General features: G+C 45.0%; 1 protein-coding gene across 3 annotated transcripts in view; it reads left to right on the forward strand.

Annotated features, from left to right (window-relative positions):
- Window positions 1-13179, forward strand: part of LOC129714227 (uncharacterized) — a 59889-nt gene extending 46710 nt beyond the window's left edge. For 2 of the 3 annotated variants that reach the window (XM_055663763.1, XM_055663774.1), the window contains 5 exons: window positions 1277-1438; window positions 5289-5425; window positions 8530-8636; window positions 11127-11516; window positions 12307-13179. In XM_055663763.1, coding sequence (XP_055519738.1) covers window positions 1277-1438; window positions 5289-5425; window positions 8530-8636; window positions 11127-11516; window positions 12307-12354 — 844 coding nt within the window. In that variant the 3' untranslated portion in view covers window positions 12355-13179. The remainder of the gene's footprint in view (window positions 1-1276; window positions 1439-5288; window positions 5426-8529; window positions 8637-11126; window positions 11517-12306) is intronic. The other variant, XM_055663783.1, reaches the window with a different exon arrangement.
- Window positions 13180-15310: the final 2131 nt, after the last annotated feature.

A 15310-nucleotide genomic window follows, 5' to 3' on the forward strand; every position in this document is an offset into this window, starting at 1 on the left:
CCACCATGTCCGTGCCAGGTTAAATTACCTCATACGTGGTGCAACCTGAGCAGTACAAAGTCCTTAGTGGTTCGGTGCTGAGGTGGGGTTGTGGTTAGCTAGTGCTAGGTTGGTCAAGAACCTGACAGTTGATGGGTAGGAGCTGTTCTCCAACCTGGAGGTGATCCTTCTCAGGCTCTTGTAACTTCTTCCCGATGTGGGAGCAGTGAGAAGAGAGTTGGCCAGGGTGTCATGGGTCTTTGATGATATTCATTTAATTTATTGTCACGTGGTCAAGTGTAAGGAGGTGGCTTGATTGTAATCATGTACAGTCTTTTCTTTGACTGGATAGCATGCAAACAAAAGTTTTTCACTGTAGATGGACGCAAAGTGCTGGGGTAACTCAGTGGGTCAGGCAGCATCTCTGGAGAAAAGGGATGGGAGATGTTTTGGGTCGGGCGTCACCTGTCTGAAGAAAGGTCCCTACCTGAAACGTCACCCATCCTTTTTCTCCAGAGATGCTGCCTGACCCGCTGAGTTATTCCAGCACTTTGTGTCTATCTTCAGTATAAACCAACATTTGCAGTTCTTTTCTACACAGCTTTTCACTGTACCTTGGTACACGTGACAATAATAAACTAAACTAAACGAAACAAAAAAAACCCTCAAAAAACAGATAAATACTATCAAGCCGAATTCAAGTGTAGCATGTAGAGCTAAGGGGAAGATACACTAAATAATTTAATAAACTAAACTAAATTTAGATGGGGCATCATGGTCAGCATGGGCTGAAAGGCCTGTTTCCGTGCTGTATGACTGACTAGCAGTCCTGGACATGCTTTTCTGTTAGATAGACACAAAATGCTGGAGTAAAGGGCCTGTCCCACTTGGGTGTCATTTGCGTGTCACGCAGGTGGCGCACGAAGGTTTTGTGAATCCCGAAATCCTGGGGCGCCGCGCGGGACCCTGCCTACGTCACCACGCACCATGCGCGCGTAATGCACGCCATGAGCGCATCACGTGCGCTTCATGACGCATAAAATGATGTCACGTAAATGACGCGCAAATGACACTCAAGTGGGACAGGCCCTTAGCTCAGCGGGTCAGCCAGCATTTCTGGAGAAAAGTTGGTGATGTTTTGGGTTGAGACTGTCCTTCTGACTTACCAGCATCTGCAGTTCCTTCCCACACCCATGCTTTGCTGTAACGTGGACTGTATTGGCCTCTAATCTGACCTCCTCCAGCGAACAGTTTAATTCGTTGTTGCTGAGTGTGGTTTTCTTCTCTTCTGCCTTAGTCCTGATTTTCTGGTCGATGCCACTCTAAGTCCCTCTGTCTTCCCTTTCCCTATGGTCGGATGCCAGTGCTCCAGCTGTGTCTCCTTCTTCAGTAACTACAAGCCGACCAACCGTCGGAACGGCCATGACAAGGAGATCAAACCGCTGCTGCACTTTCAGAGGTGAGCTTCGACTTTCGTCCACTACCTGGCCTCACGTCAGTTTGGTTTATTGTCACCGTGTACCGAGGACCAGTGAAAAGCTTTTGTTGCTTGCTAACCTTTCACAGGAAGGATGAGAAGGCAGGAGAATGGGGTTGAGAGGGAAAGATAGATCAGCGATGATTGAATGGCGGAGTAGACTTCATGAGCCAAATGGCCTAATTCTGCCCCCCAGAACTTTCAAACATACTGAAAGCAGAAAGAGGGACCTGGCATGGGGGTGAAGAGGGACAATGGGGACTATAATGAATATTTTTGTTACTTTGCTGACTTCGTAACTTTACCGTGGTCGAATTTGCCCCCTGGACCGACCGGAGCTCTGGAAAAATCTTCCTCAGATCCGCAACTTTGTATTGAACATTAGCTTCAATCTAAGGACTCGAAAGTCCATGTAAAAACATCAAAGAGTACAGCATAGGAATGGGCCCTTCAGCCCGAACATGATTCCAAGTTAAACTGGTCTAATTTGCCTGTAAATGTTCCATATCTCTCCATTCCCTGCACTTCCACGTGCCTGCCCAAAAGCCTCTTGAACACCACTATTTTATCTGCCTTCACCACCACCCCGGGCAGCGTGTCCAGGCCCCCACCATTGGTCTTTCCCCCTCTCACCTTATAGTGTTGGACATTTACACACTAGGAAAAAGGTTCTCACTGCCCTATGCACACCTTTCATAATTTTATATACTTCTATCAAGTCTCCCCTCAACCTCCTGCATTCCAGAGATGCTGCCTGACCCGCTGAGTTACTCCAGCACTTTGTGTCTTTAGTTTCTGTAAACCAGCATCTGCTGTTCCTTGTTTCTACATTAGCTGTTTAATCTTCTTCTTGCCTATGGCGTGCACAGCCTAAAGTTGTAGGACAACTTGTTCAGCTGCTTAATATAAGTAAGTAAGTTTATTGGCCAAGTATTCACATACAAGGAATTTGCCTTGGTGCTCCGCCCACAACATGACATACAGTGACAGTTACGAATGACTCAGAAAACACTAAACATTAATAATAATAAAACATTAATGATAAAACATCATTGATCAAGCATGTGGACCAACAAAATACCAGATCAAAGGGAGGCTACAGATATTTGGCTGTTGAGTAGAGCAACTACTCATGGATAAAAACTGTTTTTATGTCTGGCTTTGACAGTCCCGGAGTTGCCTTCCAGAGGGAAGTGATTCAAAGAGTTTGTGGCCAGGGTGAGAGGGGTCAGAGATGATCTTACCCGCTCGCTTCCTGGCCCTTGCAGTGTACAGTCCGTCAATGGAAGGAAGGTTGCAGCCAATAACCTTCTCTGCTGATCGGGCGATCCGCTGCAGCCTCCAGATGTCGTGCTTGGTGGCTGAGCCAAACCAGACCATGAATGGAGAAGGTGAGAACAGACCCTACGATGGCCATGTAGAATTGGATCATAATATTGAACTTAAACAGCTATAAGGTGAACGGGGAGAAATTTAAAGGTAGTGGATATACGGAACGAGCTGTCAGAAGAGGTGGTGGAGGTAGGTGAAATTACAATGGACAGGTACTTGGACAAGAAAATAATAGGATATGGGCTTAATGTAATGTAGTTGACGTTGACATGGACATTGGGCTGAAGGACCCATTTCCATGCTGTACTGGTCTATGACACTATTCCAGTTTCATCCCTGTAAAATAGACATTGAGTTACAAATCATTCACAGAATAAGTAACCTTGTTTAGTGCCGTTGAAGCAGATGGAAGGGGAAAGAAACAAACTAATTTTAAGGGTGGCACGGTGGTGCAGTGGTTGAGTTACTGCCTTACAGCGCCATAGACCTGGGTTCGATCGCAACTATGGATGCTGTCTGTACAGAGCTTGTAAATATGTCCTGTGACTGCATGGATTTTCTCCAGGTGCTCCTGTCTCCTCCCACACTCGAAAGACGTACAGGTTCATAAGTTACCAGTAATTGGCTGTGGTAAAAATAGTAAATTGGCTCCAGTGTGTTGTGTACGGGGATCGCTGGTCGATGCGGACTCAGTGGGCCGATGGGCGTGTCTCCGAACAGTACCTCTAAACTGAACTAAACATTCAGTGTATCTTCTGAGAATGAATGATAGGCTGGCAAGTTAGCGCAGCAGTTATTGCTGCTGGTTCATAGGTCCATAGTCCCAGGTTCATTCCTGATATCTGGTGCTATTTCTTGTAGTGTTTGCACCTTTTCTCTTGATTTCTCCCACGTCACAAAGCGATGCTGGTGAGCGAATTGGCTAATGTTAATTGCCTCGGTGTAGGTTAATGGGAAACTGAATAAGTTGCTGGGGCGAGTGTGGATCTGTCCAAACTGCATTACAGCAGCATGAAAGCGCACAGTACCAAACTCAAGAACGACTTTTTCCCCTCTGAATCAAGCTTCTGAACAGTCCTTCCACAGGCTAGGGACTGTCTGATTCACCTCTATCCCATTGCGGACATCAGACATCTCTGGAACTGATGCGCTACAATGCTGATAACTATATTCTGCACTCTGTATCTACCTCTTTTTTCTATCTATTGTTTGGCCCAATTGTATTTGTGTTTAAACATAAAAAACAGGTGCAGGAGTAGGCCTTTTGGTCCTTCGAGCCTGCACCGCCATTTAATATGATCATGGCTGATCATCCAACTCAATATCCTGTACCTGCCTTCTCTCCATACCCCCTGATCCCTTTAGCCACAAGGGCCACATCTAACTCCCTCTTAAATATAGCCAATGAACTGGCCTCAACTACCTTCTGTGGCAGAGAATTCCACAGATTCACCACTCTCTGTGAAAAAAGTTTTTCTCAACTCGGTCCTAAAAGACTTCCCACTTATCCTTAAACTGTGACCCCTTGTTCTGGACTTCCCAACATCGGGAACAATCTTCCTGCATCTAGCCCTTAAGAATTTTGCACGTTTCTATAAGATCCCCCCTCAATCTTCTAAATTCTAGCGAGTACAAGCCGAGTCTATCTGAGTATTTAGTATTATCTGATCTGTGTGGATAGCATGCGCAACAAATCTTTGCACTGTACCTCGATACATGTGACAAAAATAAACATCTATATCTTCCCTTTGCTTTATCTATTGTACTTGCGTTTGACGATAGTATTTATGTATTGTATTATCTTGTCTGATTGGAAAGCATGCAAAACAATGCTTTTCACTGTACTTTGGTACATCTGACTATAAGGAACCTAAGCCTCTATATCTTCCCCTGTACTCTACCTATTGTACTTGCGATTGGCTTGATTGTATTTATTGGAGAGCATGCAAAAAAAACTTTTCACCGTACCTCGTTACAAGTAATAATAAACATGAACTAAATCTAAACCTGAACAAAAGTATTCAGATTGAATAAATCCCGGTAATTTTGGTTGATTGATAATTTATTATCACATGTGACATGTCACAGTGAATTCTTTGTTTTTTATACCATACACAAAGTACGCAAACAGTCACCATGTATAGGGGGTTGCCAAAGTTACAAAGTGTTCAATGTAGTCCCTAATGGTTCCTCTTTGTTCTCGGCTGCCCCCACACGCCGGGTCCCTCTTTGTTCTCGGCGGCCCCCACACGGCCCCTCTTTGTCCTTGGCCGCCTTCCGGCACCCACGCGGGCCCATCCTCAGCCGCCCGCCACCGGGTCCTCACTTGGATGGCTCCTGGCCGACCTTCCTCACTCCTCCACAGCCCACCCTTTAGATGCTGCAACGAGTTGTTCGGATCTGCAGGTCTGAATTACTGGGGCAGGTCTATTCTTCAGAAAGGTCCAAATGACTGGTATGGTGTGCAATGGTTTAATCTTCGCTTCTGGCCCTTCAACAGACAGAAACTTCCTATCAGCGTGAACGATTACGTGATTGTGAACGGCAACAAGTCAGGCACCGCGCGCTACGTTGGCCATTTGGACAACTCGGGAATGGCCAATGCTGTCTTTGTTGGTGTTGAGCTGGATGAACCTAGTGAGTATCATTGCCTAGAATTCACCCTCCTTGCTGTGCTACAAGGTTGCTGTTTTAATGCTAATGTTCTAATGCTAAGTCAAGGGCCCCACACAGAAGAATATGATAAATCAGCAAAATTTGCCAGCAATTTTAAAAATAAACACTTCCAATTTTAATACTCTAATTTATGAAGAGCATAAAACAAATCCTTCTGCCCTCCAAGTCCACACATTCCATCATTTAGGGCAGTAAGGTGGTGCGGAGGAAGAGTTGCTGCCTTACAACGACAGAGGCCTGGGTTTGATCCTGACTATGGGTGCTGTCTGTACGGAGTTTGTACCTTATCCCTTTTCATCGGGTTCGATTGTTTCCACCCACATACCAAAGACGTGCGTGTTTGTAGATTAATTGACTCTGTAAATTGTTCCTAGTGTGTAGGAAACAACTAGTGTGAATGGGTGTTTGCTGGTCGGTGTGGACATCGTTGGCCAATATCTCTGTGGCTATGGTGGGCTATATCTCTAAACTAAACTAAGCCCACATAGAAAAAATGCTAAATTGGCAATTTTAAAATAAAATATATATGGTCCCCATCTGATTTTAGTACTTGAATCTATGAAGAGAACAAAACAAATCCTTTAGCCCACCATGTCAACTTTATGCTCCCTCATTCAATTAGAAGCAGTTTACCAAAGGAAGGCAAAAGAAAAGCACCAACATCAATCTACTATTTATGGCAGAGAGCTTTTTGTTGTTAATGATGGAAGGTGGGATGGTTCTCCTTAAAATGCTGATTGTGGTAAAAAATGGTCATGGAATTACTGAAGTGCAGAAGAGGCCACTAGATCTATTGCAATAATCCCATCTGAGCCATTCCCCCTGCTTATATCTTTCATCATATCTTAAATGTGTGTCTCCTGGTCCTCAACATCTGCCAGCCAGGCACAGCTTCCTTCAGTTTACCCTAGTAGGCTCATTCCATTGTAGTGTTGGGACCTGCTCTTTGGCAGTGGAGGCCAAATCACTGGATGGATTTAAGAGAGAGTTAGATAGAGCTCTAGGGGCTAGTGGAGTCAAGGGATATGGGCAGAAGGCAGGCACGGGTTATTGATAGGGGACGATCAGCCTTGATCAGAATGAATGGCGGTGCTGGCTCAAAGGGTCGAATGCCCTCCTCCTGCACCTATTTTCTATGTTTCTTACTTGTATCTTTCTTCCAGGGCTTTTAATTTGCACCTTCTTATTTATCTTAAGTTCCTAGTCTTTAGGTCCTTGAAGGTAGCAACACAAATAGAGAGAGAGAGAGAGAGAGAGGGAGGTAAAGGTAGTGTGTAGTATGCTTGCCTTCATCTGTCAGGGCATAGAAACATAGAAAATAGGTGCAAATTCAGACCTACGAGCCATTCAATATGATCATGGCTGATCATCCAAAATCAGTACCGCGTTTTGGCTTTTTCGCCATATCCCTTGATTCCCTTAGCAATCCCAATCCCTTAGAGCTAAATCTAAACCTAACTCGCTCTTGAAAACTTAATTATAAGTATAAGGCATTAAGTATAAGAGTCAGGAATTTCTTACAGCTTTTTAAAACATTGATTAGATTGTTTTTGGAGTATTATGTGCAGTTCTGGTCACCCCGTTGCAGGAAGGATGTGGAGGATGTTGGAGAGGGTGCAGAAGAGGTTTACCAGAATGATGCCTGGATTAGTGGGTATTACGTATAAGGAGAGGATGAACAAACTTGAATGGTTTTCATTCAAGCGTCAGAGGTTGAGGGGAAACCTGATAGAAGTATGTAAGATTATGGGAGGCATAGATAAGGTGGAAATGTCAAAGACTAGAGAGCATGGCTTTAAAGTCAGAGGGAAATTTTAGACAAGATGTGCAGGGCATGTTTTTTATAATTTAGTGTGATGGGTGCCTGGAATGTGCTGTCAAGGGTGATGGTGGATGCAGTTATGATAGTGGAGTTTGAGAAACTTTTACACAGGCGCATGGATACGCAGGTGATGGGGGGGATATGGATTATGTGCAGGTAAGATCTGTTCTTGTTCTGTTCTATGTTAACAGTGGCGAGGAGTTATGTGGATCCAGGGACGACTTTGAGATGCAATGGACCTAACAGCATCATTAATAGTTAAAGTCACAACAGGGAATTAGTGCAGAATGGTGGTTTATATTGTCCATTTGGAAATGTTAAATACAATCTCTGTAGTGTTTTGGTTACACTGTTGTAGGAAAGATGTTGTGAAACTGGAAAGAGTGCAGGGAAGATTCATGAGGATGTTGCCAGGACTCGAGGGCCTGAGATAGCGAGAGGTTGGGCAGACTAGGACTCCATTCCTTGAAGCGCAGGAGGATGAGGGGTGATCTTATAGAGGGAATAGATCGGGTAAATGCACAGAGGCACACAATAGGAACCTGAGCAGCAAATTTTTAACACAAAAGATGGTGGATATACTATAGATTCACTTCTAGGCTAAGATGGCATTGGTGCAATAGCTTATATATATTTTAGGCTAATATGCAATTTCTTAATGTATCTTTGTAATTCTTTGTACTGTTTGATGTGTATATGGACCTGTGTCTGAAATAAAGCTTTAATAATAATAAAAATAATAATATACGGAATTAGCTGTCAGTGGAGGTAGTTGAGGCAGGTTCTATAACAGTGTTTACAATACATTTGGACAGATACATGGATAGGAAAGGTTGAGAAGGATGTGGTCGGCATGGGCAAGTTGGACCGAAGGGCCTGTTTCCATGCTGTATGACTCTATGACTAAGACTCGAAGAGGGCATAAGAGTGAGATGAGTGGAGGGGATAGAGAGAGCTTAAAGCAGATTTATGAAGCAGTTTTTTTACAGAGAGACTGGTGAGTACCTGGACTGCACTGCCAAGGGAAGTGGTGGTCGCAGATACAAGAGCAAAGTGATATTTAGGCAGCCACACAAATGGGTGGGGGTTGGAGGAATCAAGCCAATGTGGGTGCAGAGAAGGTCAGTGTGGATTCGTACAATGGTCAGCACAGGGACATTCTGGGACAAAGGGCTTGTTCCTTTCGCTGTATTGATCTATCTTCAATGATCTAAAGGTTCTCAATTATCTGTTTGGATTTCAGGTGGAAAGCATGACGGCATATTTGAAGGGAAGCGATACTTCCAGTGTTACGAGAACTTTGCCATATTTGTTCCTGTGCATGAAATATTCTACGTTATAAATAGAAAGGTATGATGGGAATAAAAATTGTGACTCTTGCACTTGCATGTAAACAGTATGTTGAATATGCTATAGCTCTTTGCAGAATGTGAAGCCAGAGGGAGGAGAGTAGCGGGGGGGGTGCGGTGGGAGTGGGGGGGGGGGGTATAGGGAGGGGGGGAGGAGAGAGTGGTGGGAGTCCAGGTGAGGCTCAGGGGAGAGAAGGGGAGGGGAATGGGGAGGGGGGGTAAATAAAGAGGAGGAGTGGCGGAGAAAGGTAGGTGGGGGGGGGGGGGGCGGGGTTATTTAGAGGTTACCTAAAATGGAAGAATTCAAGGATTCAATGTTAATACCATCGGGTTGTAAGCTACCCAAGGGGAATATGGTGGTGTTTGTGTTTTGCTGTAAATTCCAGCATCTGCGGTTCCCTGTCTCTCTAGGAACTGTAAAGAGCCCAAAGGCAGATAGTTCCTGGTCCCTAACATATATAGTATCTATCAAGATGTTCCAAGGACTTACCTTAAACGATTTTATTATAGAAAACTGCAGATATCCAGAGCAAGCACTCTTCCCTCTCCCCTGTCTCTCAGTCTGAAGAAGGGTTTTGACACGAAAGGTCACCTATTCCTTTTCTCCAGAGATGCTGACTGACCCACTGAGTTACTCCAGGAAATTGTGTCTATCTTCATTATAAACCAGCATCTGCAGTTCCATCCTACACTGTGAACAGAAAATCTGTTCTAAATGAGGTTTAGATTAGTTTGAGGATAAAATATTGGGGCAGATATTGATGAGAATTTTCTGGCAGTTACACATCATCCCGTGAAGTCATTTACATTTGAGTGGACAAAAAGAGCCTTGATTTAAGTTTTAGTTTAGTTTAGAGATACTGCGAGAAAACAGGCCCTTCGGTCTATCGAGTCCACGCCGATCAGTAACTTTCATCCCGCACACTAACACTATCCTACACACTAGGGACAATTTACAATTTTTACCCAAGCCAATTCACCTACAAACCTGTATGGCTTTGGAGTGTGAGAGCACCTGGAGAAAACCCACGCGGTCACAGGGAGAACATAGAACTCTGTACAGACAGCACCCATGGTCAGGATCGAACCCGGGTCTCTGGCACTGTAAGGCAGCAACTCTACCGCTGCGCCACTGTGCCGCCCATTTAATGTTGCATCTAAAAGACGTAACCTTTGGGGCCCATTCTTCCTGGTTAGAACTCAGTTATTTCTGGGAAGTTATTTTAACGTTTAAATTTCTACTGAGAGATGCAAGATGTGACAGTTAATGAAATTACCCATCTTACCTTTCCGCATTCCAGTGTAGAGATCCACAGGCCTTCTGTGTGTCTGTACTGTTGCCTCAACTGAGGAAATGATTCAGTACGGATCATTGTCACAGTGGCCATGTCACAGTACAGTTAGTCATTAGTTCATACGTTATAGGAACAGGATTAGGCCATTCGGCCCATCAGGTCTACTCCAGACTCCAGCCTTAGAGATGTACAGCACAGAAACATGCCAACCAGGAAATCCCATCTAACCTATTTGCCTGGGTTTGGCCCCACATCCCTCTAAGCCTTTCCTATCCATGTACCTGTCCAAATGTTTTTTTAAATATTATTATTGTACCTGCCTCAACTAGCTGCTCTGCAACTCATTCCTGGTTCCCCCCACACTCGATGTGAGAAAGTTTCTCCTCAGTTTACGATTACGTTTTTCACCTCTCACATTAAACCTTGACCTTCTTGTTCTCGATTCTCCAATCCTGTGTTAAAGATTCTCTGCTTTCATCCCATCGATTCCCCTTCTATAAGAGTTTATACACTGCTGTAAGATCACCCCTCAGTCTTCTTTGCACCAAGGAATAAAGTCCTAGCCTGCTCAAACTCTCCCAATAGCTCATGCCCTTGAGTAAATCTTCTCTGCACACGTTCCAGCTATTAGCCAGCATCTGCAGTTATTTGTTTTGGCACTTTCTAGCTTAATGGCATCTTGCCTATAGCACTGTGACCAAAACAGAACACAATACAGGTCCAACATCGATTTTCCAGCACCATTGGTTCAGGGGCCTTTCTGGATTAGCCTCATAGAGGAGTCCAACAATACTGGAACGGTTCGCCGACGCCACCGAGGAGCGGAGATATCGGTCCGCAAAGTCGGTCACAGAAGTCGGCTATGGGAATGGATCTGCCGGCTTCGGCCAGGCCGAAGTTCCAGAGCCCAGGCCACAAAGGGAAATTTGATCGGCCGCGGGAATCCCCATGAGGTTGATATCAGTGGCCTCACACGGCCCAGGTGCCAGATTTTTTGAGGGACTTCCGTCCGGTGGGGGGGAGGGGGATTTCAAGTACGCTCGTGATTTTGTCTGGATTAAAGGAGGTGGGGGACCATCAGTTGCCGGAAAATCGGTGGTGGACCTTAACCGACATAACGTCCCAATGACTTTGTCTGTCTGCGTTGCACTTTGCTAGAGTGAGAAGTAATTACGACCATTCAACTTTTCATGCAGCCAAAGAAATCCATTTCGCCTCCAGGCCTGAGGTCAGCACAACATCGGTATTCTCTTGGATCCCTCAGTAACCTGACAAACAACGCGGGTGGTCGAGGGGAGTACAGTCACCCCACCAGGAAGAAAAAGCTGCACTCGCCCAAGGATCCCAACCCAACTAGGAGAATCTTGAGGAGGTCCGTCACCTCCAGCTCCTCCAGGATGTCTGACGGAGCTGTGCACCCTTCTCAGGAAGAATGGAGTGACGGTAACGAGAGGACAGAGAGAGCACCCGGTCTCCCCCTCACAGCCAAAAATGAACACCCGGACTTTCACCATCACCGCCAGTCTACCTCCCGACTTCAGCCTTCACCATGCACCAAACAGAGCCAGCCCCAGGAAGGTTGTGAGGTGAGTCCACGCCTCCATCCTCCAGGAGCAGCATGACTTAGTTTAGTTTATGGATACAGCGCGGAAACAGGCCCTTCGACCCATCGTATCCGCACCGACCAGCAATCCCCACTAACACTATCCTACACACCAGGGATCATTTACATACCCAGCCAATTAGCCTACAAATCTGTACACCTTTGGAGTGTGGGAGGAAACCGGAGAAAACCAGCTTATGGGGTAACGTACAAACTCCGTACAGACAGCACCCGTAGTCAGGATCGAACCCGGGCCTCTGGTGTAGTAAGTCAGCAATTCTACCATTGCGCCACCATGTCACCCATTGCCTAAGATAGACAGAAAGTGCTGGAGTAACTCAGCAGATCAGGCAGCATCTCTGGAGAACATGGATAGGTGACGTTTCGGATTGCGACCCTTCCTCAGAAGAAGGGTCTGAAGAGGGTCCCATCCCAAAACATCACCTATCCATGTTGTCCAGAGATGCTGCCTGATCCGCTGAGTTACTCCAGCACTTTGTGTCCTTTTGTAGATGGCGACCAGAGTGGGTGCAGACTCGATGGGCAGCTGGATCTGTTGACTGCCGTACCACTCTGATATTATTCCAGATTTGTTTGTCCTTTGTCGTGTGCACAAGAGTATTTCATGAGTGTAAGATCGGAAATAACTGGGCAAGCCAGTGAAGAACACCATTGCGGGAACAGAGGGGAGATGACAGGGTGCATGTTTAGCAATGAAAGGAGGTTCTGAAAAGCCCATTTGGTTTTAATCATTGGTTGTATTCTTCCTACAGGCGTTGATGATGCATAAAGAGTACCAGAGAGGAGAGTGGTCAGACTGAAGGGAATATTTCCAATGAACAGAAGATTCTTGGAGTCCGGGTTCCCCAATGGCCGGCCGATTACCTTGTATTTTTAGCGACACTGAACCAGACTTGCACCTTGTTGACCATGGGCTTGCTGTTGGGGGCCCAGCAAATAGCTTTAGAGAAGATGCACTGACAATACCGAGACTGATTGAATCCAGGACTGGGTAGCGCCGATAGCCTCACTGTCTCAGTTTACTGTAGCATTTAATACTGCTGGTACGTACGTACCTGTACTAAATAAAACCTGCACTGAAACCAGACTGAACCTCTGAGCGTTTGGTAGAACATACAACAGTACAGCACAAAAACATGATGCCAAGACCAACTCTTCTCTTAGCTTAGAGACACAGTGTGGTAACAGGCCACGTCGACCAGAAACCACCCGTACACAAATTCTATCCTACACACTGGGGACAATTTACAGAAGCCAATTAACCTACAAACCTGCACGTCTTTGTAATGTCGGAGGAAACCAGAGCACTTGAAGAAAACCCATAGTCAGGATCAAAACCGTGTCTCTGGTGCTGTAAGGCAGCAATTCTACCCCTGTACTACCCTTAAATCTGCCTGCACATCATTCATATTCCTCCATATCCATGTACCTATCCAAAAGTCTTCTAAAAGCCACTATTATATCTGCCTCCACCACCACCCCTGGCAGCAAATTCCTGGTGCTCATTACCTTGTGTGTTAAAAAAACTGCTCCACATTTTCTTTAAACTTTGCCCCTTTCACCTTAAAGCTCTGCCTTACAGTATATGATATTTCCACCCAGAATAAAGGTTCTGACTGTCTACCCTATTTATGCCTCTCATCATTTTATAGACATTTATCAGGTCTCCCCGCAACCTCCAGAGTTCTAGAGAAAATAAGTCGAGCCTGTCCAACCTTATTTTCATGGTCTGCTGCTCATTGACAGGCAAACACTTTTACAGCCGCAACCACATTTAGTGTCGGCTCCCAACTGTTTTAAGTCGCCCAATTAATATACAAAATGATGCATTAGGCAAATTAAAAACAAAACTCCCCTTGATGTGGATTCTGCTTCTATAAATAATCCAAAAATGTGGCTGGACAAGTCAGGCTGCTCCTGTGAATCTACCTCGCCACACCTAAAGGGAAATCAGATCCTTTATTTTTATTACTTTTCTTTCTATAATCTAATAATTTCCTTTGCAACTTTACTTTGTTTCAAAGAGAGCATATTACACCTTACTTTCTACGTGCCTTTGCAAAAATCTCACATACCGACCCTCCTGAATCGCTTGTATTCAGAAGGTTTACAACACAGAACATGTGCATTTTCTACATTTTCCACTCATGTGGTAGTGCCTGGTTTTCCTGAATTTCCAATTCGATATGCTTTGCATCAGTTTGCTCTTGACCAGGGTAATTACTTGGCAGTGATACAATGCAAAACTGGAAGGGACTTGAAAGTGCCTCAGACAGAAAAAAAATAGCAGCAGGTCGAAAAGTAGACAAACTACACAAAATGCTGCAACATCAGATCAAATTAAGGGGCAATAGAAAATGGACATCCGCTGAGCCTGTATATACCAGGGAATGGTGTGCAAAGACCAAATTATACTGGTGTTTCACTGATCAACATCTACAGATAGTTGAAGATAGACACAAAAAGCTGGAGTAACTCAGCGGGGCAGGCAGCATCTCTGGAGAGAAGGAATGGGTGACGTTTCGGGTCAAGACCCTACAGATAGTCAATGGAGATGAGTTGCATTAATTGACGTTGGAAGCAAATAACACATCAGTTGTACAAGCCACAGTCAAAACGTCCAACATGCTTCAACACAGAGCAGGTCTGTATATCACTCCAGCAGATTGTGCAGTGGAGCAGTCAAAATGTCAAAACAAGGAACTGCAGTTGCTGGTTTACAGAAAATACAACACATAGTGCAAAAGTAACTCATGGGGTCAGGCAGAACCCCCCCCCCCCCCTCGACTGTGTTCACTATTACCTGCTATGCTTTCCCAATCTCCTCCTCTAGATTAATGTAGATGGGCAAGGAAGGCTGGCAAGACTTGGTGGGCTGAAGGGACTGTCTCAGCTTTGCAGGTGGGACCTGAAATTGGTTAATCTGGCAGTGTCACTATCCTTGTGCACTGTGGACAAATCAATGAGGAAAGATGTGACTTAGCCGGAGTGGACAGACAATGCTACGGGTCAAATGCCAAATACTTCAGCCCATAACTTTTTTAAATGGCAATTTATGGCCCCACAAATACTAATAAATTATCCAAATCTGCCTTTTAGGGAAGTTCATAAGTTACAGGAACAGACTTAGGACACTTGGTCCATCAAGTCCACTCCACCATTCAATCATGGCTAATCTATCTTTCCCTCTCAACCTGCCTTTCTCCTGCCTTTTCCCCTTAACCCCTGATATCCTTATTAATCAAAAATCTGTCAATCTCCGCCGTAAAAATATCCATTGACGGCCTCCACAGCTGTTGGGGCAATGAATTCCACCCTCTGACAAAATAAATTCCTCCTCATCACATTTCTAAAAGTATGTCCTTTTATTCTGAGGCTGTGGCCTTTGGTCCTAGACTCTCCCACTAGTGGAAACATCCTCTCCACGTCCACTCTATCCAGGCCTTTCACTATTCCATAAGTTTAAATGAAGTTCCCCATCATCCTTCTAAACTCCAGCAAGCACAGGCCCAGCACCGTCAAACACTCATTATATGTTAACCCAATCAATCCTGGGATCATTCTCGTAAACCTCCTCTGGACCCACTCCAACAGCAGCACATCTTCCTCAGATATGGGGTCCAACACTGATCACAATTTGGGACCCAAATCTGTTGAAGGGATAAATATTTACTGTGTTCAAAGTCTAAAATAGTAGCAACGGGAGCAATATCGCTCACCTGAGAAGGTAGGAGCCTCATGCGATCTTCTCAGCTG

Source organism: Leucoraja erinacea, chromosome 2 (assembly GCF_028641065.1).
Source record: "Leucoraja erinacea ecotype New England chromosome 2, Leri_hhj_1, whole genome shotgun sequence".
Classification (NCBI taxonomy): Eukaryota; Metazoa; Chordata; class Chondrichthyes; order Rajiformes; family Rajidae; genus Leucoraja; species Leucoraja erinaceus.